This window comes from Netta rufina, assembly GCF_964035555.1.
Source record: "Netta rufina genome assembly, chromosome: 11".
Classification (NCBI taxonomy): domain Eukaryota; kingdom Metazoa; phylum Chordata; class Aves; order Anseriformes; family Anatidae; genus Netta; species Netta rufina.
Window position 1 is genome coordinate 9,920,792 of NC_140134.1, and position 26,537 is coordinate 9,947,328.

Below are 26,537 nucleotides of genomic sequence, written 5' to 3' on the forward strand. Positions count from 1 at the left end.
GCCCCCATAAGCAGCAGGAGCAGGGCTTTCCTCGCCCCGTGCTGCCCTCCGGGGAGGCCACCGATTAAAGCTGCCACTCGCATCGATCCAGCAGCCTGCCAGGCAGGGGAAGAGAGGGCTGCCCTGCCAACACGTGCAGGGAATCTGAGGGAGAAGGAGCCTGCAGCATGTCAGGAATCTTTCTGTCCCCTCCCCAGAAACTGAGCTGGCATCCCTGGCTTCCCCAGGATGGTGTTCGCCTCGCAGGTCCCACATCACCAGCTGCAAAACGCCAGGAGCAGGGAGCAAGAGAGGGCAGGAGGGGGGTGAGGAGGGGCAGGATGATGGCCCCGGCCCACCAGAGAGCACAGGCTGCCTCGCATCTCCAGTCATTTTGGTCTTTCCTCACATTTCCCAACTAAGGAAGCCTTTTGAGCTTCCCCCAAGACCAATTCCCCTCCCACCACTCTCCCCCAAGCACCTGTGGCACTTACAGGGGCACTGGTGGGAGCCACACACTCCGAGAGCAGCCCCCATCCCCTCACCCCACACATCCTGGCAACACAAGAAATGCTTCAGGAATGCACCCAGCCCTTTTAACAAATGTGGAATAAGAATAACGATGACCCGAGGAAGAATTGAGAAGTGTGATGTGCCTCCAGCACCACCCCGATGGTGGCACCGCTTTTGGGGAGCCCCCAGGCACACCCTGCGGTGCCGGCAGCCCCACGTGCCATGCTCACAGCCCACCCTGCCTGGGGGAGCTCCTCAGGGGTGAGCAGACCCCGGTACCCCCCCGGCACTGGCTCAGCTGCTGAATGCCTGCTGGGGAATAAGGCAGAAGCCTCACTCCAGGTACCCAGTGGGTGGGTCGGTGGCACAGGGAGCACCGAGGAGCTGATGGGAAGAGGCTGGAGACACGAGCACATCCTCGAGGAGCCCACCAGAGGACAGAGATGCCACCAGGAGCGAGGCTCTCGTTACTATGGCAATTAGCACAGCCTCCCAGACCCCATTGTGTGCCATGGGATGGGGGCAGGCGAGGTGCAGAGCCCCCCGTGCCACCCTGTGTGCCACCCCCGGCACCGTGCTCGGCTCCAGCCCCCTGCACAGCCCAGCACAGAGCCCCCCGCTGACGGGCAGGTTTAATTGAATGTTGCTGCCTTTACGTTTCCCTTTCCGGCAAATAAAACCAGAGCAAGATAAAAATATATGATGCTTAAAGGGGACACCGCCAAGGCGCTTTTATCGGTTTAATTCGCCTCTTACTCCGTCTGTTTGTGACGCTGGCTCACAAAATAGCATTTTTCCCCTGGCTGAATTCTGTCATTTTTCCAGCTGGCAGCTGCTGACCCAGGGCCCTCTCCCTCCTCGGCGCCCCACGCAAGGCACCGGGTCCTGCACACAGAGCCCAGGGGTAACCCACATAAATCACAACGGGGAGACAGCACCACTAGAACCGCACTTTGCCTTGGGAAACTTCCCCATCAGGCACCAAATTTTGGCCAAACGGGGCAAATCCAAGGGTGCAGAGGTGCTGTGCCTCTCAGCGGGATGCTGAGCACTGCTCTGGGGGTAGGACACAAGGGTCCCTCAGGCAGGAGCTGCCCCTCCTGGGCTGGGGAAGAAAAACACCATTTGTCCTGCTCTTGTGATCATTATGGCAAGCCTGGAGGTTTAATTTATACCCCAGCTCCCAGAATTAACAGCTGGAAAGAGAATATTAGCTTTCGGTTAAAAGCTGGGGATTTTTAGCCCCAGCGCATGAGAAATCCCAGCTACTCTGCCCCATTAATTTTGGGGGAATTTACAGCCACCCGGACCCAGAGGTGGGAATCCCAAGTGCTGCTTCCCTGCTGGGTTTGCTTGATGTGCTGAACGAATGCAGCGTGGGGAAGGGTCTCTCGGAGCCCAGAAACATCTGTGCCACCACCTCCCTACACCTTTCCCTTCCTCATCCTCCCAAAGGAGGATGGGTGCTGCAGAAGGGAGACCCCCCCCCCCAACAAAGCCAGGCCAGGAGGGGTCACCTCCCCCCGGGACAAGCCGCAGGGACACCCCCCGCCTGCAGCAGCCCCCTGCCCACCTCGGCCGGGGGGTCCCCAGCTTCTGTCCCCGCAGCCGCGGTGCGCTGGTGCCACCTCCTGGGCGCGCCATGGGGACGGCACCGGCACCCTCCTCTTCCTCGCTGCCCCCGAGCAGCGGCTCCCCCCGGCCCAGAGCCCCCCCAAGTCCCTTGGGAAGGGTTTTAGGAGGCTGGGGGCTGGCTGGTGCTTGGGGGCAAGGAGAGGCTTCTCCACCTGGAGCAGCTCCCCAGGAAAATACGGCTCAGCATTCAGCCAGGGTGGAAATGTGGGCACCTCCCTGAGCCTGCTGGCACCACAGCACAGCTCAGCTCCTCTTCCAAAGCACCCTAAATCCAGGCTAAAAAGAAATGGGCTTTACCGATTTCCTTTTTAGTGCTGGGAGTGATGTGTTCGGTGCTCAGGGAAGAGCAAAGTGTTTTAGTTGAGGGGAGGCACAGCCACAGCACTCCCAGCCCCAGCAGTGCAGATGAAGCCCATCTCACACCAAACCCCACACCCAAACCACAAGGAAATCAGGAGGCTTTCTGCCCCATCACAGCTGCTGGGGGTCACCCCAGCTCAGTGCCTTTTTGGGGCTTCAAAACAAGCCCCCATGGCAGCAGACACATGGGGGAACATCCCAAGGCAGTGCCAAACCACAGCCAGGAGGTGTTTGCTCACCGTGCTGCCAGCAACTCCTGAGCCCCATCCTGGCCCTCCAAGGGCACGGCACAAGGCAGTGCAGGACAAGGCTCAAAAGCCAGTAGCAGGCACCGCTCCCCAGCCCCCCAGCCCAGGCACCTCCCCTGGGGGCAGGACCCCACTGCACGGCACCTGAGATGGGCAGGATACAGCCCAGAGCCACAGCACACCTGCCCCTGGTGAAGAGAAGCAAAGGCTCAAGGCACCTGAGCTTAAATACACGCAAGGCTGAGACCCCAGGTGGGGTTGGTCAGGGCAATTAGCACCTCAGGGTGCTCTCCGGGCCCTGAAGCTCTCTGGGGAGCTGTTTCTGACCCACACAGCTTCCAAACCCACAGCCCTCAAATCCCCACAGCACCTTTTTCCTCGCCAGCCTCCCTCGCCCTGCGATGGGAGCCGCCAGCCTCACGGAGCAAGATGCGCCCCAGTCCCCGGGGGAGCCCCCCACCCAAACCCTTGCACACCTGCCCAGATGTTGCAAGCTGCCCATCTCTTTCTCTCTGAGCAGGTAGCAGAAATATTCCTGGCCTGGGTCAAAGAAACCCTCGCTGATGTCCTGCTCCTGGGCAAATGGGACTGTGGCCGTGCTGCACGGCGGGGAGGTGCCCGCAGCTGGCACCACGCAGCGCTCCAGGCCCCTCCAGCAGCCCCAGTCCTGACATCCTTCTGGCCAGGTTGGACCCAAACACGGTGGTTTGGTTCCTATTAAATCGTGGGAGCGCTTGGGAAGGCAGCTGCTGAGCAGCTAAGTCCCAGCAGCATTGCTGAATGCGCTCCCTGCTGCCAGCACCGGATGGGACACCCCGGCCAAGGGCCGGCGGCGCGCTCCAAGCACCGCTCGCTGCTCTCCCCCCCGCAGCTGGCTCAGCAGGGCTTTATTCCCTGCTACAGCCCTGCACGGTGCGAGCTCGGGGCTCCGTGGCAAGGACAGGAGCTGGGACCCCGCTGGGTGCCCCTGCCCTGCCCAAACATCGCGTGGGTTGGGTTCCCCAGGGCCCCGACCCCGCTGGGTGCCGCTTCCCCAGAGCCACCCTGCACCGGCTGTGCCATCGCCTCGGCCTGATGCTGGCTGGGGAAGGGGAGAAGGAGGGCTCGGAGGGATGCACCCTGGAGCTGCCATGAGTACCGATGGAGATGGACGAGCCCTGAGCACGTCGTCCCTCCATCAGTCCCAAAACCTGAGGGGGAAAGCTGGGGACTGGAGGGAGCGAAGCGAGGCAGAGCTCCTGGCAGAGCCGGAGATAAAAGGCAGGAAGGGGAATACTTGGCAAAATTGAATCTGTACAAATCAGCAAGTCTGCCTAATATGTAACCCACAGACTAAATAGAATTAGCTAATGAACTTACCGAGCCCCTGACAATTATTCATAAATAGTCAGTGAGAGAATGGCACATCCCAGGTTTATTTAATGTCTTTATTAATGATCTGAAAGCAAGAGTAAACAACACATTAATTACGTCTGGAGAAGACTCGGAGCCGGAAGGTGTTGCAAATGCTGCCAAAGACAGCAAAGTCACACCACGGGCCCTAAAGAGGTTAGAAATAAACCAGCAGGGAACGAGGCATGCGTAATCCATCAGCAAAAGGTGTCTCGGGGGGAAAGGGACCTGAAATATAGACATCCGAGAGGAAGGAGACGTGTGCTGCACAAGGGCTCAGTGGGAAGCCAGGAGTGGGTTTGGGGAGGTGGAGAGAGGGGCTCCAAGGTGAGCCAGAGCAGGGTGAGGACTCGCAGGGTGGGGACATGCTGTCACCAAACGGGTCCGAGCTCTCCCAAATCTGTGCACCATCGCATGGCCCCGGGGAAAGTGGATGCCCAGGGAGAAACAACGAAGCCCTTTCCCTGAGCCGTTCTGCCCTGCATCGCACGAGCTGAGCATCACCCTGATGCCCCTAACCCCACTGGAGGACCCTTGGAGAACCCCTCCTGCGGGCAGCGGTGGGCAGGAGGCGTTGCAGTGGGCAGGGAGCACCCAGGAGCACCCCGCTGCGCCCCGCTGCCTGGGCACCCTCGGGACAGGCACCGCCGCTCCTCCCCGTGCGTCGCCCCAGCGCGAACAAGGGCGCTTTGAGAGCAGGGTGGGTCGGGGAGCGGGAGGCCACTACCCCTTTAAGAGGAAAATTTGTAATCCGAGTGAATTCCTCCTTTCTGACAGGCGGGAGAAGCCGCAGGTCCCTCCCTCGCTGCACTTTATTAAATATAGTAGTAGCGGCAGCCCTCGGCTGGAAGCGGGCGCTGCCGGAGGCTGCTCCGGCCGGGAGGCACCATGGGCACCCGAGGCGGCCCTGCCACGCTGCTGCTGCTGCTGCTGGCCTGCCAGCACCGTCCTCTTCGTGCAGGACCCCCGGGTGGAGGTAAGCCCTTGTCCCACCACCCTGCTGCCAGAGCGGCGAGGGACAGGGGGACGCTCGGCGGTGGAGGCGCAGGGCAGAGCGCGGGGCTGGTTGGGCTGGGAGGGAAGGGGACCCAGTGTGAGCACCCCCGGGTGCCCTCCTGGAGGCCGAGGAGCTGCCTGGTTTTGGGCAGGGTGTTTGCAGCCTGTCCCGCCGGAGGATGAGCTGCTGGGGCTGCTCGGCAGGGCTGCTGTGCCCCGTGTCTACCGGGGAGCTGCGCGCCCGTGTCCCGCCGGCTGCTTTCCCAAGGGTGCTGGGTGGGATGGGGCCCGTGCGTGGCAGTGGTGCTGCCGGTGGGTGAGGAGGGAGCTGAGCAGCTTCACCAGAGCGTGCTTCACCTCCTGGCTCTGCTCCGGCTGTCTGTCTGTCCGTCCTGTGCGCCGGGGTGGGCGCAGACCCCAGCGTGGGGCATGGGGCTTGCCTTGTGCCACAGGGTCTGAGCGCATGGCTCTGGGCACCACACAGCACGGTGGGAGCAGTCACTGGGGGGCTGGTGGTGTTGGGGGGCACGAGAGACAGCAGGGACTATGGAGGGGTCAGGCCACCCTGGGGATGAGTCCTCCCAACGTGCCCGAAAGTAGAGAGCAGCCCTGGGGCACCTCGCCCTGCCGTCCCCGTTCCCTCCCCGGGGAGCAGGTGGCCTCCCAGGACTCGCTCCTCTCCCTCCAGGCTTGTTCCTTCTTTCCTTCATGCACCAAAATATTAGGATGCCTGGCAAGCTGAGTGGAAAAAATCCCTTTGTTAATGAACAGAGTGCTCTTCTTCCTTCCAGCGCTGACCTTTAGGTCCTGGACAGGGCTTCCACCCCGCGGGGCTCCTGCCTGCTTCTGTGTGTGGGAGAGCAGCAGGGGCTGCCCTGGTACCCTCCAGAGGTGCAGACACCCCTGTGGCATCCCAAAATCACTGGGAGGCCACTGCCAGGCTTGAGCATGGACGAGGCACAGGCATGGCTTTATTTGGTGCTGCCAAAACCCAGAGGTTTGCCCCCAAATACCACCCGAGGCCAGGGCGCGGCTGCAGGGAGCAGAGGACATCTGCTAGCACAGGCCCTTGGGGCTGAGAAGGGGAAGAGGTTTTGCACCAATTTCCTGCCGTGCCCAGCCCAAAATGGGCAGCCTGTGCCCATCAGCTGTATGTCAAAAAGGAAAAACACCAGAAAGTTTCTCCTCCTGCCATCGGAGCGTGAAACTTTGGCAAAGTGCTTAGAGAGGAAAAAGCGCCCGGACCCCAGCGAGGCCACCAAAAAACGAGTCCCCCAAATCCTCGTGCTGGGGACTCGGTGGGGCTGGGAGGTTCCCAGGAGGGACGCTGGAGGAAGGGCAAAATGCAGCCCATGTCCATCCCTGGGCCCGCTCTGTCACCTGCCTGCCACCCGCGGATGTCACCCCCGTGCTCGGAGACCCGGCCTCTCCTTGCTCCAACGCGCAGCGAGGGCACCGCGTGCCTTGAGGTCACGGCTCCGGGTGGCTGGAAAAGTTTCCAGCTGATGGGAACGGACAGGAAAAAGTCTGACAGGGGGGGAATGCAAACTGGTATCGTGGGAATCGGGGAGGAATATTCTTGTCTCACTCTTATATTTAGCAGCGGAGGGCTGCAGGCAAATGTATAATAAGCGCATTCCTCCAAGATCGCAGCTCGGGGTTAACCTCAGCGCGGAGGAACTAACGTCAGGTTGCAGGCTGCCCAGGAACACGGCCTCATGGGCTTTGGTGGAGGATGTGTGTCTAAATTAGGCCCCAGGCACAGCTTGGCCACGGCGCAGCCCTTCCCATGCGCCTGCAGGCACCAGGCTCCGCTTCGCTCCTTTTCGGGACTCCCCTGGTGTCAGCAGGCTCATGGCTTTCCTCAACCCCCAGCTTTCCACTGGGAAAGCTCCTCGGCGCGGGTTGGAGCCGTGCCCACATGCCCAAGACTGCCCTGTGTCTGCACACCGCCTGGAGATGTGGAACGAGAGGCTCCTCGTCCCCGAACCATGCCCCAAATCCTTCTCATCCCCACTGTGCCCCAAAACCTTCCCATCGCCACCGTGCCCATCGCCGTGGCTGGGACAGGGCGAAGAGAAGGGGAGAGCTCAGACCAGGAGCAGCGGGAGAGCTTCCCTCCTCCCGAAGCAGATGTTCCTCTGCGCTGCTCCTGGAAGGTTTGCACGAGGACGGAGGCTTTCGGTTAACGTGCAGCCCCCAGATTAAAAAGAAGCCCAGAAGAAAGCAGCCTCAAAAAAAAAAAAAAAAAAAAACACACTAGCTACCAAGCTGCTTTCACGCAGGTGGATTTTTGGATGGGCCTGTGCTTACCAAACACGGCCCCAACACCCCCAGACACCAAGCAGCTTGTGCAGGGAGCAGCACTGAAACGGGAGCATCCACGAGGGGTGTCCGAGGGCTCCGCGCCCTTGGGCGCACGGCACGGTGCCGCGGGGAACCGCGCCGCGCTCAGCGGTTGCTCTTGGCTGCCTGACAGCCGGACAGACAGCCGGTAGCAGACAGCAAGCACGCTGGGGAAGGGCGGGCAGTGCTAAAAACAGCAGAGAAAGCCACGGGGAAAACCGCCCGGCCTCAAGGTGGCCGGCCCAGCACGTGCCCGCCAGTCCCAGGGAAATGAAAGCCACATTCATCCAGTGCCACCGCGCCGAGGGCCCGCGCGCTGCCGTGACTCACGGGCTATTAAAGGAGCCTTTATGGGCCGTGAGTCAGGGAGGGATGGGCACCGGGAACGTCCCATGCTGCTTTTGCCCAAATCTTGTTTTTCTGGAGGTTGTTTTTTCCTCCCGGCCACACGGTGCCATGCGCACCTCCCACAGCCGGCCAACGGTTTGAAGGGGAAACTGCGAGCAAAAGTTATTCTGCCTCATCCCATCTCTTTGGCCAAAACCTCTCTCTTTTATTATTTTTGGTTTGGGGGAAAATCAGCCCAATTCCCCCCACATTTTCGGAGCAGAGCTCTTCCCACATAGACATCTGCCTTGGGATACCAGAGATGTCGCGCCCCATCCCACAGAAGCCCGTGGGTCCTGGGGGTCATTTCCTCTGGGAAGCGGGGCGCACGAGGCTGCCAGAGCCAAGTTTTGGCCAGAGGTAGCTGCGGCTGAGAACAGCCTCCTGCCCCGGGGGGACCCGCTCACGCCTCCCCGCGCCACCAGCCCTCTCCCCACGTACGTGCTCCCAGCTATAAATAGAGGGCGGGCGGGCAGGCGTTTATTTTCTCTATAAACACCAGCCCTCGGCTTGTTTCTCAGAGATGGGAAAGGCGTGGGGCTGAGAAATCCCGGGCTGGGGTGGGAGGGCAGCGTGGGGAGGGGGCCCCTGACAGCATGAGAAAGGGGAAAGGAAGGATTTCAGCTGCTCTGCTCCAGCCAGACCACCCCAAATCCCTTTCCTGGGTGCACTGGATGGGGAAATTAAACCCGGCAGGTCGCTGCTGGCATAGCTTTGGCATCTCCCCCCCTGTGCACCCGCATGTTTGCTCCTCTGGAGCACCTCTCCCCCCCACAGCACCGAATTTGGCTGGTGCATCCCCGTTGTCCTGGCGCTCCGAGGCCAATCCATCCCACGCCAGGCTGGGAAGCGGCTGCCGGGAAGCTCTCCAGCAGCAGCCGGGCTGTTTGTTTGCAGCCGCGCATCGCTCCGGTAACATCCAGCCCGCCCCGGGAGGATGCTCAGGAGCCTCTCCAAAAGGGGCGCCCGGCTCCGCTGCCCCCGGGGGCAGGTCAGGGTGTGGGGCCGTGTCCCCGTGCCCAGATATGGGGCCGTGTCCCTGCTCCCAGATAAAGGGACCGGCCGGGCAGCTGGAGCCCCGGCACCGAGCTCGCCGCGAGCAGGGTGGAGTTGGGAAAAGTTGGCAGCCAGAAGGCGAGAGGCAGCTCGAGAGAGCGAGGAGAGGGGAAGAAAGAAAGAACAAAACCCGTCTTGGGATGGTTTGGAAACCACGTCCTCGGGGGCTGATACAAAATTTCCAGGCCAACTTCTCCTGGCAGCGGGAGACGCAGCGAGCCTGAGTCACGCCGCCGGGGCCGTCACAAAAGCCCCATTTAGCCGCCGGCCTCCCCAAATCCTCCCACTTTCTCCCCCCCTGTTCTCCTCCCAGAGCAAAAGCTCCAAGCACCTCTTCCAGCTCGGGCTGCCTCCCTGCATCCCCCTGGATCCGTTAGCACACAGAACGAAAGCCTCCCCGTCCTGGCCTCCCTGCTCCAGTCTGGGGGTGCAGCAGGGGCAGGCAGCCCCCTCCCCGTGTGCCAGCCACACGGATGCTCACCCCCAGGTGTGACCCCCGATGTCACGCTGCGCCCCAGCCACCGGGATGTTTAACACGTGTGCAGGGTGTGCTCCTCCAGCTGCATGCATGTCCCCAAAGGGGCAGTGCTGGCAGAGCACCCTGGCAATTTTTGGGGGGTTCCCAGCACCCTGGCAGCGCGACAGAGGCAGATGCCAGCGCCGTGCCCTCCCCTCAGTGGCTCCATGCAGGGTAGGGCAGTGCAAGGAATGCCAGCAGCACTTGGGCTGCTTGAATCACGGCAAAATTATGCTGGGGAAGCGAGGGCCTGTGCGGCGAGGCTGTGGCCAAGGCTGCTGGACCCATTTCACAGCAAAGCGCTGCGCCGCCTTCCTCCTGCCGGGGCCGCGCAAACCGAGTGGGGGCCACGGCTGCGCCTGACCCCGAAGTCCGTGGGCTGCAGAAAGGCATTTTTGTGCGGGAGCCAGGGCAGGAGAGTGGGGAAGCAGAGAGGGAGAGCAGCTGGGAAGGAACTGCAGCAACAAACACAGGCGGAGGCTCGCGCGGAGGTAGGGGCGGGTGCTGTGGGGCGAGCAGGACGTGCAGGGGAGAGCACGGCGCCTCTTCCCTGGGGGTCTCCTCCCGCGGCCAAAAAGAGGGGGTGGTGAGGCTCCTCCGCAGCCAAGCGGCGTTATCAGAGGCGGCTCTGCTCTCTCTGCTTTCCAGCAATCCCTGCTGCGCCTGGAAAGTGAGAGCAGGAGCAAGGAGCAGAGCCCCGCTCCCTGGTCCGGCTGCGGCGGGGTTTGGGAAGCGCACACAGCCCTGGCACGAGGCCGTGGGAGCCGTGCTCACAGCCTGCAGGAGAAAACGCGGGAGCAGGGGTGAGGAGGAGAAGCCTTCCTTCATGCCACGGGCTCTCACCGGTGCCAGCGGGGGGGCGAAATGAGGCAGCTGCTCCTCTGGCTGCCCCAAAAACTTGCTGCAGGACATCCCCGAGGTCCCCATCCAGGTCGGATGCCTCAGGGCCAGCTCCCGTGCTGCCCAACCCCATTGCACGGGGATTTCCCCGCTGTACCCATCTGGGGTCTCTCCTCAGCCCTGCAGCCAGCAGCCCCCGGCCCCCCCACATCCCCAGAGGGGGCTTTGGGGCCCCCCTGCTCCCAGCCGAGCCCCAGCCAAACCCCGGGGCCTCTGCGCACCGGCTGTGTTTGCCTTAGCCCGCCTCGCAGGCTGCTCATTTCCTTCCCCGGCCATAAATAAAACCACGCCGTAAAACGAAGGGAATGTGGAGCATAATGCAGCCTTTCTCCAAAAAACCCATCGGAGGCACGGGGCAGGCAGGGACCTCTTCCTCCCGCCGAGCCCCCTCTTGTCCCCAGCCCCATCCCGCAGCTCCCGGGGAGGACGAAGCCGGGGGCCACCCACGGCGGAGGCAGGAGGGCTGGGCGAGCCCGCTGCCTTATAAAGTCACCAAAACCCCGGCCCCGAGCGCCTGGGAGCCCGCTGACGCCGCGGAGGAGGAATGCGCCAGGCTGGGGCGTCCCGGAGCAGCGGCTGCCAGCGAGGGGCTCGCCGGCCCCGGCACACAGGGGCCGCTTGTTCGGGGCGAAGCACAAGCAGCGGGCTGTCGGTGGGGACAAGGAGCCCTCGCTCCACACCTGGTTTTCCACCCCAGGAAGGCCGGGGCAGGGAAGGGCTGAGGACACAGAGAGCCTTTCAGGTGGGGCGTGCGCGCACGAGGCGCCCCCGGCCCCCGCCCCGGAGCTGGGGGTGCAATTAAAAGGTTGCTTTAACGAATTCCAGTCCCCTCCCTGCAAACACAGGCGGGCGCACGGCCCCTTCCTGTTCGGGCAGCCTGAATGAAGCCTTGTTGAGCAGCCAGCCTGCCTTCCTCCGGGCAGGTTTTCCTCCACTCGTCCTCAGCATCCTTCCCAGTGGGGACGCGGGGGTCCCCAGCACCCCGGGCACAAGGGAAGGATGTGTGCCCCCTGCCACAGGCACTGCTTGTCCCAGCGCTGTCCCCAGGCGCTAGAAAACAGCCAGAGAGGCCCAAGCAGCTGTGTTTTCGATGGAAAGGGGACGAGGCAGGGGGAAGCAGGCCAGGGCATCCCAGACCCGGCGCGTGGCCGGCGGCTGGGGCGGGCGCCCGACGCGCACAGAGCCCTCACTTGTTCGCCTGGCCTTGGAGGAGCAGAGCACGCCCGGGGTTTGCTCACAGCCTGGCTTTTGGCTTTCCTCCTTGTTATTTTCAATGAAAAAAAAAAAAGAAAAAAAAAGAAATAAAAAGACAGTGCAGCCTATAATCTGCTGGCTGCTGGCCGGCTGCTCGGAAACTGTGACGGGGGCCCCATCGCCTCTGCAGCAGCCTTTCTACGGGGCTGGCGAGGCGCGGGGCAGTGATTTCCTGCGGGACCCTGCAGCTGGGAACGGGAATTATTTTTAGCCGGGGGGAGCGGGGCGGCCAGGGGCTCGCCCCCGGATGCGAGGATTTGCTTCTCTCCATGTGGGGTGCAAGGGCCAGCTGGGACATCCCCTTCTGGGGACAAAACGGCACGTTTGTCACCCTCGGCTTTAAGCCCCGGTCCTGACAGCCTGCTGCAAGATGTGAGAGCTGCCTTCGAGCACCTCCTGGCCAGGCTGTGGGGCAGAGGGGTGCTGCAACAAGGTTTGGAGACAAACAGCAGTAACTCGCATTGCTCTGCAGCCGGAGAAAAACCCCAGAGCCTCCTGCAATGGGACAAGGGTCCCCTTCCCTGCAAGCAGCATCTCTCCCCTGGGCATCGTCGCTTTTGGCAGCCTTGCGCTGTTTTTCAGCAACATCTGAAAGCCACGTTTGTTGGGCTAGGGGAAGCCACAAAAGCAAAGGCTCGGTGGGAGCTGGAGCCGTGCACGCACATGGGGGAAAGCTCGGTGGGAGCCAGCACGGAATGTGCAGGCGAGGTCTCCTGGGGCCCAAATGCAACGCGGGCGTGCGTGCCTGCGTCCCATGCCTGTGCAGGGAGAGGGAAAAGCCTTTTTGCAATGTGCTGCATGCAGTGTGGTGCCAGAAGGGCCACTGGGCTGGTTTTGCAGAGACCAGCAGCAGGAGAAGGCAGGTTGGGAGAGGACAGCAAGGCTCCAGGAGTCACTGGCTCAGGAAAGGAGGATGAGAAAGCCAAAGTGACACTTGCCAAGGGCATGCACAAGGACCAGGAAATGAGCAGGCTTGAGTAGGACGTGCTGGCAACCCTGAGCGAGTGGCTGGCCGTTAAAGCAGGCGTTGGTTATTTCCATGCTGCCATTCCCTCCCTGCCCAGTGCGGGTGGGGTAAGGCTCCTTGCAACACCCTCACTGCTCTCCCAGAACCCTGCAGAAAGCTGAGGCCCTTCCTCTGCTCTCAGAGCTGGGATGTGGCATCTGGGCAAGGAGGGCTGCATGTCCTCAGGCCGCTCGGCCGTCCCCAAAGCGCTCAGGCTGGAGACGCTCCAGGGAGAGCCCCCTCCACAGAGAGCATCCCTCCACAGGGCACAGCCTGGCCAAAAAGCACAAAAAGTCACCTAAACCTCCCAGAGCGTGGCCTGAAAACGCGAATTCCCCCCCTCCCAGCGCATCCTCCCCAGACTTTTACATCCTACGGGTCTTGACAGAGTTAATGCCTCATCCCGCAGGCGCGCAGTGCAGGGAGCGCCGCGGGGCCACACGCAGCATGTGCTCCGCACGCGGGTGCAGCGCACACACACACGCATTCAGGCAGTGAGCAAGCAGCGCCGCTGTGAAACTAAGCAGTGCCACGCTGTGGTTACCTCCTGCTTGTCCTCCTGCCAGCGCCCTGTGACACAGTCCCTGGTCCCGCAGCCACATGCCATTGCGCTGAGTCCGCTGAGGGCACGCGTTCGCTGGGTGCTGAACGCCTTCCAGCGGCGGCCCCAGCCCAGCATGCTCCCACGTCCACATATGGATTGCACACACGCTCTGCACGCATTTATTCCTCCAGATCTGTCCGAGCCGCTGCCTCCGGGGCGAACCTCAGCAGTGGTTCGATGCTACGGGGAGCTGTTTGAGAATGGTGCTGAGCAGGGAGAGGATTTGCATGGCAAGGTTTCTCATTCCTCCCGAGGGGGTGTCCAAAATGGACAGGGCTCCTCGGGCTAACAGCACACCTCCCTGCACGTGTGCAGGGGGAGGCTGGAGGCTGCAGCCTTCGGGCCCCATCGCGTGGCCGGCGCTGGAGGATGCAGCTCCCAAATGCGCAGCCCAGTGAGGGAAGGACTCCAGGAAGGGGCCTGGGAAGGGGGCTGCAGGCTCACAGCACCCACACGGCCACGGCTGAGGGTGCCTTTCCCTGCCTGACCCTCTCCTTTCACCTCTCCGCAGCCTCTTTTTTTGGGGACAGCTACGTGGAGATGCCGCTGGCGGACGCCTCGCGCACGGTGCGGCTGCGGCTCCAGCTCTACACCAGCCAGGACAGTGGGCTGCTCTTCCTGGCCGCCGGGCAGCCCGACCACCTCCTGCTGCAGCTGCGAGCTGGCACCCTGCAGGTTGGTACCACAGCTCCCCGAGTCCCTCCAGGGGTATTAAAGACAGGGAACCAGCCCCCAGGTAGGGAAGCTGGGCCATGGGAAGCGTCTTGGACACCCTGATGCCAGCACCCCGTGCTCATTGCGTGCTCGGACATGGCACTGAACACCCTGGAGTGCGAGGGGTTGGGGAAGGGATGGGCCAAGAGGACCAGAGAAATGAGAGGTCTCCACCCAACGCCCCCATCCCACCGCAGGCTGAGTGCAGCTGGGGCGTGGGAAGGGAGCAGGACAGAAGAACAGAATTTCCTCTTGTGGTTACGGGGCTGGCGCCCACCACAAAGGAAAAAAAGAGGAACGCATCCCTGCTTCCCCGGGAGCCGCTGGGCTGGGCCACGGACCACATCTGAGCGCGAGCAAGCAGCTGACCAGAGCTCCCTGAGGCAGGGCGCGTGTCTCGGGGCCCGCTGGCCTACCCTCTACTTAGGGAGGCTCTGGGCTGCCGCTCGTGATGACGGTGCCCACCCCGTTTCTGGTTTCTGGATTAGAGTGGACACAGGCAAGCCTGCTATTTCCCCTGCCAGTCCCCAGGCTGACTGCTGGCGGGGCTGGGAGCAGCGCAGGCAGTGGGGAAGGGGCTGGGAGATGGAGGAGCAGGCAGGGGCAGAGCGGGGCAGGGCACGTGGCAGTGAGCAGAGGGACCACAGCGCTCCTAAACCCCCAGGGATGGGCCCACGCTTTGTCAGGAGGGTGCTGTGCACGAGCCCCGGTGCTGACCCCGCTCGCTTTCCTTCCCCCAAGGCCAGGCTGCGGCTGGGCTCGGAGGAGGTGACGCTGCAGTCGCCAGCGGAGCTGCAGCTGGACAACCTGGCGGTGCACGACGTGGAGCTGCTGGTGGAGGATGGCAGGATGACGCTGACCATCGACGGCCTCTTCAACAGCTCCGTGGACATCCCGGGGCCCGTCCGGGAGCTGGACATCCAGTACGGCCTCTACGCCGGCGGCACCGGCAGCCTCAACCTGCCCTACCTCGCCGGGGCCAGCTCGCCCTTCAGAGGCTGCCTCCACTCGGTGACGTTCAACGGCCTGGATGTCCTCTCCCCACCGTCCTCCGGTGGCAGCCCCAAGGTCTTCCACGAGGTGCAGGAAGGCTGCAGCACGCAGTTCTCTGCCGAGCCCGAGGACCCCTTTGGGTTCCTGGGGCCACAGTCGTATGTGGCGTTCCCCACGTGGGACGCGAGGGAGGAAGGGACCATCGAGTTTGTGGTCACCACGGACGTCACCCACGCGCCCCTCATCTACCACGCGGGCACAGAGGATGACTTCTTCTACCTGGAGGTCTCCAACGGGCGCCTGAGGGGCTTTGTCAACAAGGGGAACGGCGTCATCGTCCTGCACAACAACGTCTTCATCAGCGACAAGCAGCAGCACTACATCAAGGTCTACACGGGCACCCACAAGCTCGAGATCCTGATCGACTACTACGCCTCCTCCACGTCCAACCGGGGCATCAACAACTACCTGGACCTTCAGGGAAACCTCTTCATCGGAGGGCTGAACGAAAAGGCCCTGCAGGGGCTGAGAGCGCACCGCCTTGCCTTCACCTCAGCGGGCACCATGAGTAACACGTCCTTTGTCGGCTGCTTGGAGGACCTGCGGATAAACCTGCAGAGGAAGAGCCTGCAGGATGCCGTGCTGACGAAGAACATCGCGGCCGGCTGTGGGAGGTCAGACCACGACTACGAGGACTACGAGGAGGCGTACGAGCAGGACGAGGCGCCCACCTCCCCTCCGCCGGACGCCTGGCCGGTGGTGGAAGCGTGCCGGCCGGACAGCAGCTTCCCACCCGCCCTGGCCAACATCAGCAGGCTGCTCCACGTCAGCCCCCTCGTCCTGTCGGAAGGGGGCACGGCCTATCTGGAGTGGAAACACGTCCAGCCGACGGTCGACTTGAGCCTCGCGAACATCCGCCCGTCCCAAATCCTCTTTACCCTCGCCGGCGACCCTCGGCACGGCCAGCTGGAGCTGGACGTCCCCGGGTCCAGGAGCAGGAAGAAGTTCACCCTGCTGGACGTCACGAATCGGAAAGTGCGGTACGCCCACGACAGCTCCGAAGCGCCCATGGACCAGCTGGTGCTGGAGGTGACGGTGGCCGCCCAGCAGGGCGTCCCCGAGTGCCTGCGGCAGGGGCAGAAGTACGTGCTGCCCGTCATGGTCAGCCCCACCAACGACGCCCCGCAGGTGATCTTCCCCCACGGGAACCAGATGACCATCCTGTCGCACACGCGCCGGCACCTGAGCACGGACACCCTGCAGGTGCTGGACGACGACACCTCCTGCGACGACCTCGAGTTCCAGCTGCACGGCGCCCAGCAGCTGGACGAGGGCTACGTGGAGTACGACTTCCAGCCCGGCATGCCCATCGAGGAGTTCTCCTGCAGGGAGCTGGAAGCAGGCAACGTGGTCTACGTGCACCAGAGCGGGACAGACTTGCAGCTCACCTTCCAGGTGAGCGACGGCTCCGTCCCGAGCCCCGTTGCCACGCTGAGGATCCTGGCCATAGAGCCCGAGATCCGCCTGCGCAACAACACCGGGCTCTCCGTCTCCCAAGGGGGGGCGGCGCGCATTTCCACGGCCAACCTGTCCGCCGAGACAAACGCCGGGAAACAACGGGTGCCCATCCTGTACAGCCTCACGCAGCCCCTCAGGTATGGCGAGCTGCAGAAGCAGGGGAGCACGGGAGGGGAGTGGAAACGAGTCGAGTCCTTCCAGCAGCAAGACCTGGAGCAAGGGCGCATCCAGTATTTCTGCACGGATCCAGAGCACCGGCTGGAGGATGTCGTGGAGAAGCTCCGATTCGACGTCCAGGTGGGCCAGAAGGTCTTGCCAAACAACACTTTTCTCATAAGCATTAAAAGAGCCACCATTAAGATGAAGACCATGGTCCCCCTCCAGATGAAGAACAAGCGGCACAAAAACATCACCAGCAAGGAGCTGGAGGCGATGCTGGAAGACCCAAACTCCGCCCCGGTCCCTTTCCGCTATGTGATCATCCAGGCCCCCAGGAAGGGCAACCTGGAGCTGCTGGGCAGCAGGCTGACCGAGGGCTTCGCGTTCACCCAGGAGGACCTGCAGAGAAACCACCTGAGCTACAGCGCGACCGTCAGGAACTCCCAGCAAGCCGAGGACGCCTTCCAGTTCCACGTGCGCGCCGGCGAGCAGCACTCTCCCGTCTACACCTACCCCATCAGCATCGGGGGGGACCCCGACGCACCCAACCTGACCAACGTCCTGCTGACGGTGCCGGAGGGGGGCCAGGCTGTCATCTCCAAGGACCACCTATTCGTGCAGAGCCTGAACAGCATGGACTACCTCTACGAAGTGATCGAGGGGCCGGCCCACGGGAGGCTGGCGTGGGCAGCGTCCCTCGGCAGGGCGTCCAGTGAGGAGATCACGGAGTTCACCAACGACGACATCCTGCACCGCCGGCTGCTGTACCAGCACGACGACTCCGAGACGCTGGAGGACGACATCCCCTTCGTAGCCACCAGGCAGGGCGAGGGCAGCACCGAGCCCGAGGCGGAGGAGGTGAGAGGGGTTTTCAGGGTCTCCATCCAGCCCGTCAACGACCATACCCCCGTCCGGGCGGTGAGCAAGGTGTTCAACGTGGTGCGCAACGGGCAGCACCTGCTGACGACGGACGACATCGCCTTCACCGACAAGGACTCGGGCTTCTCCGACACGCAGCTGGTGCTGGCCAGGAGGGACATCTTGTTTGGCAGCATCGTGTCCGTCGACGACAGGAGCCACCAGCTCTATCGGTTCACCCAGGACGACCTGAGGAAGAAGAAGATCCTCTTTGTCCATTCCGGGGCCGACCGGGGCTGGATCCAGCTGCAGGTCTCAGACGGCCTCCACCAAACCACGGCCCTGCTGGAAGTGCAGGCGTCAGAGCCCTACATCAAGATAGTCAACAACACCGGCCTCGCCATCCCCCAGGGGAGCCAGGGGAGCATCGACGCCTCCGTCCTCAGCCTGGAGACCAACATGGACATCAGGTCGGACGAGGAGATACGGTTCCTGATCACCGCCCCGCCGCGGTGGGGGGCCGTGCTCAGGGGGGGGCAGCCGGTCATGGCCTTCTCGCAGAGGGACCTGCTGGCAGGAGAGGTCTCCTACCGCCACAACGGCAGCAGGAACGCCCGGGATGAGCTCCAGTTCACCGTGGAAGCCAACGAGGTGGCGGTGGAGGACACGTTGGCCATCACCATCTTCCTGGACACCCACCCAAGCCCCCTGCGCATGGTCAACAACAAGGAGATACACGTCTTCCAGGGGGAGGCGGCCGAGATCAAGCAGGAGCACTTACTGGTGAGTATCCCCCTCTCTGCTTGTTCCCCAAAACCCACATCCCCTCCCCGGCCACCAGACAGTGTGTGGGGGGCTATTTAACACCCACCTGCAGTGACCAGAGGACTTGTGCCCGCGTCTGGCTTTGCCCAGGGGCAGAGCCCAGGTCTGGCTTTGCCACAACCTTGGCAAATGTCGGCCCCACACTCACACCATGCCTCCCCCACGCTCCCAGGTGGCCCACGAAGAGATCCCCCCCCAGGACATTGTCTACCAAGTGAGCAGCCCCCCGGCCTCCGGCTTCCTGGTGATGGTCCAGCACGGCCGGGACTCGGACGAGCCGCCCAGCCTCGACCCCGTGCAGTCCTTCACCCAGGAGGACATCAACAGCGGCCAAGTCCTCTACCTGCACTCCAAGCCGGAGGAGGAGCGGGACCACTTCATCGTGGATGTCACAGCCGGGGGGGCAGACCCCCTGGAGGGGGTGGCAGTGAGCCTCAGAGTGCTCCCCGCCACCGTCCCCCTGGACGTCGGCAACCTCACGGTGCCAGGAGGAGGCTCTGCCGTCCTCTCCACGGCCGTCCTCAACGTCCCCAGCGACTACTTCGTGGCTCGTGGCGTGGAGTTCAGGGTGCTGGAGCCCCCCCGCTACGGCACCCTCCTGAACACCAAGCGGCCCGAGGAGGGGGGGCTGCAGAGCTTCACCTGGAGCGAGGTACGGGGCTGGGGGCACCGGGAGGCTGCAGAGGGCTGCCCCTGGGATGGAGGGGTTTTACGGGGACAGGTTCACCCCGTCCGGGTGTGCTGTGGTGGGGGGAAACCCCAAGCTGAGGGCTATGGGGAGGGGATGCGGGCAGAGCCCCGGTGCCAGCCCCTCTCCCCATCGTGGTGCCGGGGCCGTGCCCAAGGGCTGTCCCCCCCCCGCGCCCTTCAGCCAGCCCCTGCCCTGCAGGTGGAGAACCAGGAGGTCCGATACAGGCAGGACGTGCCCCGGGCTCGGGCCGACAGCTTCACCCTGCTGGCCAACGCCTCCGACAGCGGCCGGCAGAGCCAGCCCCGCACCGTCTTCGTGGCCATCGCGCCCCGGCGCACGGCGGGGCCCCGGCTGCGCATCAACGCCGGGCTGCAGGTAAGGGGCCGCGGGGGGGGGAACCGCTCAACAGGGGCTGGGGCCGGCCTTGGAAGGGCTTCTCCGCCTCCTCCTCCTCCTCTTCCTCCTCCCCCGGCCATGCTGAAGCTGTCCACAAGGTGGGAGCATCGCCCCGCTGCGGCTGCTGCTGGCGGCTGGCTCAGCCGGAGGGGTGCAGGGGGGTTTCTCAGGAAAGCCCCCCCCCTCCCACCCCAGCAGGGACACCCCAAAGGAAGGCTACGGGATGGAGCGGGGCTGCCCTGCAAAGTTTGGGGTCCCCATCTGCAGCCAGCCCATGGTCTGCCCACGCTGCCCTCGACCCCAAAGCCCCCCCCCCAGCCCAGCAAAGGCAGCCCCCCACCAGCAAATCCCTTTTTTTAAGGGCACTGAGCCCCGATGTGCCCCAGCTGTGCCCAAACCCCTGCAGGGTCAGGTTAACCTCTCCTCTACCTTGCAGCCAGCCCAGCAGCACGGTCACTCGGGGAAGCTCTGCCTTCCCTCCCAACCACTATAAAACCATCAAAAGACCGGGAAAAAAAATAATAATAACAATACAAAAATACACCCAGAAGCACGGGTTTGTCCTGCGCAGGACAAAGCAAGCAGCGTGCAGGAGGGGCCGTGTGTGTTTGTGCTCCCGGAGAGATGACTTCAGCGTTTAAAGGTCAGCCCGGGCCCGGCACGGAGATTGCACAAAGCTTCCCCTGCTGCACGCACGCCAGCAGCAGGGTGCAGAGTCCACACGGGCAGGATCAGGCCACGCGGGCTGCGGTCCCTGCTGCCAGGAGGGTGGCTGGGTGCCACCAAGGGAGGCTTCTGCTGCCCTCTGTGCCGTGCCGCCGTGCTGCCGGCACCGTTTCGCTGCCTCCGTGCCAGCTCTCCCAGAGCGCAGAGGTGACACGGAGTGTGAGCAGACATAATAAGCCAGAAAAGGAGGGCAGGAGCCCAGCTTTAATCATTCAGAGCGGATGTGGGGCTTGGAGTGCTTGGCCCCGCTCAGCTCGGCTGCCCCCGCGCAGCGCTTCCCCCATCCCACCTCCCCAAAGCCACGCTTCCCGGCCTCTCTCCCCCAGTCCCGCGGGGGCTGCTGATGGATTTGATTTCACAGCCGGCACCCACACCCACTCAAGAAATGTTTGGGGATCGGCCAGCTGGAGAGCGAGGAAAAGAGCTACGCTAACCCGACGCAGCTGGCTCTGGGGAGGGCGCGCAGGACCTGACATCCCAGGAATAATCCTAATCCTGGGGTCTGCGGGGCAGGGATGGGGCAGGGGATTAGGAATGGGGCATAGTGCTGCCTCCTGCTCGCCTTCATCCCCCTGCAACCCCGGCAGGAGCCCCAGGGACTGAAAAGCCCCTTGGGGAAGGCAGGTGCTGTGGGATCGTGGTGGCAGCGTCCCTGGGCATGGGTGGCACGGCCGGCTGTGGGGTGGCGTGGGCAGCACGCCCCCTGTACGTGCTGGGAAACACGGGCACGGGGTGATGCAGGGCTTGGGAGGAGGCCAGGGCACGGGTGCTTCGCCCAGCAGATGCACAAGGAGCCCTTGTGCGGCGCAGACGTGCCTCCTGGTGCAAGGCACCAGCACTCGGGGACGGGCTGGGGATGGCCGGGGTGTCCCGGGGGGTTACAGCCTCTCCCCGTCCCCCAGCTGCGGAGCGGCGCCACGGCCACCATCGGCCCCCAGACCCTGCGTGCCGAGGACGAGGACAGCCCGGCGGCGGAGGTCACCTTCTCCATCCAGCCCCCGGTCAATGGCAAGGTGGTGCTGAGGCCAGCGCCCGACGTGGAGGTGCGGCGCTTCACCCAGGCGCAGATCGACAGCGGCCTCGTCCTCTTTGTGCACCAAGGTAGGGCCAGGACGAGGCGTCCCCTGGCACCAACCCGTCCCCAAGCCCTGTGGCACCGAGCTCCCCCTCGTGCCAGGTGAGGGGGCTGCCCCGTGCCCCAGCTCCACGCTTTCTGCAGGGCCCCTGGATGGAGGCTTCGCCTTTGACCTGTGGGACGGCGAGAACCTGTCCCCCGGGCACTTCTTCCTCGTCAGGGCGCAGGGCGAGGAGCTCAGCCTGGCCAGGAAGCAGAGCCTCACCCTCTGCCCAGGTGGGTAGGGGGCAGCGCGCAGGGGGCCCGGCAGCCAGGCTGCTCTGGGGGCAGAGGGGCAGGGTTGATGTCCCCCCCGGCGTGTTTTCCAGGTGCTCTGCAGCCCCTCACCAGCGAGAACCTGCAGGCGGTGAGCAGCAGCCCCGCCAGCCCCATGGCCCTCTACTACAGCATTGAGCAAGCCCCGCGCCTCGGCCGGCTGCGCACCGCCCGCGGGAACGAAGTCAGGAACTTCACCCAAGCCCAGGTGAGGTCTCGCCCCCTCCACGAGACCCTCCAGCAGCTCCACAGCTCGGGGGTCCCACCCCATTTGCTGGGCGGAAAGCTCCTGGCAGAAAGGTGCCTCCTTGGGGGAGCCAAACCAAGCCCCCACAGTGCCCACGCTGGCTCCAGCACTGGCACCAGCAGTGACAGTGGCACCACGGCAGCCAGAAAGGAGATGGGTCATGGCATCGTGGCATCACCCGCTGGCGTTATGTTGCCATGAAGCAGAAATGAGCGAGCTTTCTCCCCTCCTAGGTGGATGGCGGGGCGATCTTCTACCAGCACGAGATGCCCCAGGAGCCCTTCTGGCTCGCCCAGGACGCCATCCGCTTCCGCGTGGTGGCTCCGACCTCCATCTCCGACTCCTTCGTCCTGCTCGTGCTGATCTCGTTCGAGGCGAATTGCCCCCAGCGCTCGACTCAGTTGTGGAGAAATGCAGGTAAAAAAAAAAAAAAAAAAAAAAAAAGGAAAAAATCAGCCCGGGGGGTGGTGCGGAGTGTGGCTGGAGGAGAAGCAAGGGACAAACAAGTTCTCCTGAGGTTTGCACAATCCTCTCACTGGGGCAGGGAGGGGGGATTGTGCAAATGTCAGAGGAGGCTGTTTGTCTGCAGGAAAAGCAGAATGTACAACTTCCCGTGCTCCCTCCAAGCATGAGCTCTGGTACCACACCGACATCTGACAAGCCACGTCCACCCTTTGCTGGCCCTATCCACACAACGCCTTCCCCCCGTTGTTTTGCCAGCCTCATCAATCCTATTTTCCTCCTATTCCTATGTCCTATTTTCTTCTCATCCCTCCATTTCTGACGCCGCTTTGGGTTTTCCCTCCTTCTCCCAGGCCTCCGGCTCGCCAGGGGGGAGCGGGCAGAGATTGGCACCTCGCTGCTGGACGCCTCCAACCTCCTGAGCCAGGTCTCCATCCCCGAGAGGGCCGCGCACGACGTCGTCTTCCTGGTGACGGAGCCACCTCTCCGCGGGCAGCTCTCGGTGGCCGGTGTGGCGCTGGGGCAGCCGCAGCCCTTCTTCCTGCAGTCGGACCTGGCTGCCGGCCACCTGGCCTACACCCACGGCGGGGGCACTGCCTCCGAAGACCGCTTCCAGTTCCAGGCTTGGCTGCGGCCCCGGGCGCAGCAGTCCCCCCATCCTCCCCGCCATGGGGTGCTCGTCTCCGAAGCTTTCAACATCACGGTGAGCGGCGGCGCTGGGCAGCCACCGCGGGTGGTAAAGCGGCGCCGAGCGCTGCAGGTCCTGCACGGCTCCACCGTGACCTTGTCCCGGGACTACCTGGACGTGGCCGAGCTGCAGGGCTCCCCAGAGGACATGGTCTACACCCTGCTCCAGAGACCCCTCGCTGGCCACCTGGCCAACGCGCACGACCCTCAGGTGGCCATCGAGCGCTTCACCCAAGCGGACATCAACGCCGGCCACGTGGTGTTCGTCACCACCACCAGCAGCAGCGCCCCCGAGTCCTTAGCCCTGAGCCTGTCCGACGGCCACCACCCGGCCACCCTGACCTCGCTGGAAGTCGTGGTGCTGCCCGCGGCGAGCCCGGTGCTGCTGGAGGTGCCCCAGGAGCTGAACAGGGCCACCCTGACCCCCCGGCACCTCCCGGGGGAGGGCGATGCCCTGTACAGGATCACCAGGGACCCCAGGTTTGGCCAGGTGCTGCTCAACCAAAAGCCGGCGCGGGGCTTCTCGCAGGCGCAGCTGGAGCGCGGGGAGGTGACTTTTACCTTCACCCAGCTCACCTCTCCCCAGGACAGCTTCCAGTTCCTCACCACATCGCGGGGAGCGAACAGGAGCGGGGAAGTGAACGTCACCGTCCGCGCCCTGGTGACGGCTCGGCCGGGCAGCGTGTGGCCACGGGGCACCACGGCCCTCCTGGACACCCGCACCCTCGACGCCAGCGAGCTGGCCAACCGCACCAGGAGCGTGCCGGTCTTCAGGATCCGCAGGTCGCCCCGCAGCAGCCGGCTCGTCAGGGTCTCGGGGGACCCAGGGCAGCCCCCGACCCCGATCGAGACCTTCAGCCAGAGGGAGCTGGAGCAGGGGCTGGTGGGGCTGGAGGTGCTGGATGCCGGGGACACCCAGCAGCACCCGCAGAGTGACAGCTTCCTCTTCGAGGTGGTGGCTGCCGGCGTGCCACCAGCGCTGGCAGCCCTGGAGTACATCACCGAGCCCTACAATGCCTCGAAAGCCTACGGGGTCACCCTACTCATGGCCCCGCCAGCGCCGTCGTCCCCGGTGCCATGGCCCCAGGGCACGGCGCGGAGCGGCCCCAACGCCAGCGAGGTGGGCATGGTGCCCCCCAGCGCCTGGCCGGGCCCCGGGGCCACCGCCAGCCCCAGCCCCGTGGAGGGGGGCACCTTCCTCAGCTTCATCGAGGCCAACATGTTCAGCATCATCATCCCCATCTGCCTCATCCTCCTGCTGCTGGCCCTCATCCTGCCGCTGCTCTTCTACCTGCACAAGCGCAACAAGACGGGCAAGCACCACGTGCAGGGCGCCCCGTCCTCCAAGGCGAAGAACGGGGCCGTGCCGGAGCAGGAGACCTTCCGGAGGACGGACCCCAGCCAAGGCATCCCCCTAACGACTGTCAACTCCCTGGAGGGCAAGGGCGCGGGTCCCCCGCCCCAGGGCACGGGTCCTGGGGTGCCACCAGACCCCGAGCTCCTCCAGTACTGCCGGACATCCAACCCCGCCTTGAAAAACAACCAGTACTGGGTGTGAGGGGCTCAGGCATGGGGGGCACGAGCAGCCGGACCCCCCCAGACCTCCTCGGAGCATCAGCACCACCGCCGCCTCCTCCCGGCTCTCCTCCTCTTCCTCCCCGGGAGCTGGCACCGCGCGGGCGCAGGAGGACCCTGGGGACAGGGGGGCTGCTGGTGTGGCTCACCCAGGAGCCCCAAATCTCTGGACAGCTTTGGGCAGGGGGGCACTGCAAGAGGGGAGGGGGGGGGAAAAAGGCCAGCACGGCCCTGGGGTGCTCTCCTGGGACACCCAAGGGTGCTGGGGGGGAGAGGGGAGGGCCCGGAACAGGAGAGCAGCTCTGGGCGCGAGAGGGAGGATGACGAGCGGCTTGCACTGAGTCAGGCTTGGGATGAAGCTGCCCAAATCCCCCAGGGCTAGGCGGGCTGAGGCACTGGAGCAGAGGCTCGGAAAAACCCCGTGGCCAACGCCGAGGGACTCCAAGGGATCCCCACCCACTTGGAAAAAAGGCTCGGTGGCCGGAGAGAAGAGCAGGGCACGGGACCCGACGCGTTTTCCCACTGTGTGCTCCAGCGCGGCAGAAGCGCAGGGAATAAAGTGCCTTTTCCCGAGGGGCATCCCAAAATCGGTCTGCCCCAGCCTCCTCCCTCCCAGCGCCGCTCCTTGCCAAGCCCGGCGAGCTGCAGAGCAACATTTGGAGGTGGCGGGCCGAGCCCCGGGCTCCGGCTCAACTTTTCCCCGGGCTGACGGCCCGAACGCTTAAATAGAAATTATCCGAGGAAAAACTGAGCGCCGGGCTCAGGATGGGGCCCAACAAAAACACCCCGCGGGGCTGCAGCCGAGAGCCTCCTGGCGGGGCACCTCCTGCTCGCAGCACGCCGCGGCGAGGCCGAAAGTCCCCGGGATGTCCCAAATCCCCCTCCATCCCCCCAAAATCACCCAGGGGCCGTGAATCCAGGACGTTTGTAGGACCAGCCCTTTGCCCAGCTGCATTTACGACCTGATATTTGCCGTCCTGCAGCCGTCACAGCTCCATCCCCCAGCCCTGACCCCTGCCTGCTGCTCCCCAAAATCCCCGCCGGCCCTCCCTGCCCCCCCTCCTGCTCCGTGCCCCTCCTGGCTGCTCGCAGCAGCCCCCATCTCCTCGCCGAAGCAGCGCGCCCCGAGGAGACTCGATGGAAGGGACGTGGCCTACTTTGAGGAGCAAAGTGGGTTGTTTTTAAGGCTGGTGGTTTTACTCCCCGCTGCCGGGAAATATCCGCTTCCTGGGGTCAGCAGAGGACAGGCAGCAACCGGGGAGACGCCAGCGCTGAGCTGCACTTCTGTGGGGCCAGGCTGTGCGGGCAGCAAATCCCCCACAGAGCACCACCGAGCACAGGGCCACCACGGGGCTGAGAGCCGCTGTCCCTTGGCCACCGTGCCACCTCCTGCACCCCGAGCAGCCCGCCCGGGGCCGAGGATCCTGGCTGTGGGTGCCCACCGGGCTCTGCTGGGCACCAGGGAGCTCCCAGCTGCCCCTTGTGGGACCCCCATGGGCAGGAGCTGGAGCAGTGGGGCAGGGCGAGGAGATCGGTCACAGCCCGGGTTGCATGGGCTGGATTTCAGACACCTATTGAAAGGCAGAAAGCCACCAAGCCAAACAGGTTTCTTTCAACACCACCCAGGGCAGATCGGCTCGGGTGGCTCTGGGAACCTCCCATGCAGGCGCAGGGCTTTCAGGAAGGGGAGGCTCCATTCCTGGCCGGGCTCCATCCCCGCTCCCAGGGCACGGCACCCTTCAGAGCCGAACCCAGCACCCCAGGGTGCCCGGAGCCCTCCGTGCCCCATTTTGGCAGCCCGTGCCCGCAGCCTGCAGGACGGGAGCTCCCCAGGCCCTGGCACGCGAAGGATGGTGAGACGGGGACCTGGCCACCAGCCCCGGGTGCACAAAGCCTCCCCCGGGCAGCTGCGGCAGCGCTCCACCCCGGCTGCGCATTGAAATTCAAGACAGATCCAGCCTGACCCGCGCCTCCACACCCAGCAGCTCGCAGGCAGGCAGTGACGGAGGGACGAGCTCCTGCAAAAACAACCCGCCCAAAGACACTGAAACCCCGGGGATGCATCCCAGGATGAGCCCCGCCGCCCCTTCGGAGGGGACCACC

General features: G+C 64.1%; 1 protein-coding gene across 1 annotated transcript; it reads left to right on the plus strand.

Moving 5' to 3' along the window:
• Positions 1 to 4,998: 4,998 nt before the first annotated feature.
• Positions 4,999 to 24,593, plus strand: CSPG4 (chondroitin sulfate proteoglycan 4). Its single transcript, XM_084293246.1, has 10 exons — positions 4,999 to 5,103; positions 13,705 to 13,868; positions 14,649 to 18,218; positions 18,433 to 18,912; positions 19,150 to 19,326; positions 20,976 to 21,174; positions 21,293 to 21,424; positions 21,517 to 21,671; positions 21,944 to 22,127; positions 22,526 to 24,593. Exons 1-10 carry the CDS (start codon positions 5,016 to 5,018, stop codon positions 24,415 to 24,417), a joined length of 7,041 nt encoding a protein of 2,346 aa, XP_084149372.1. The 5' UTR covers positions 4,999 to 5,015; the 3' UTR covers positions 24,418 to 24,593.
• The last annotated feature ends 1,944 nt before the right edge of the window (positions 24,594 to 26,537 follow it).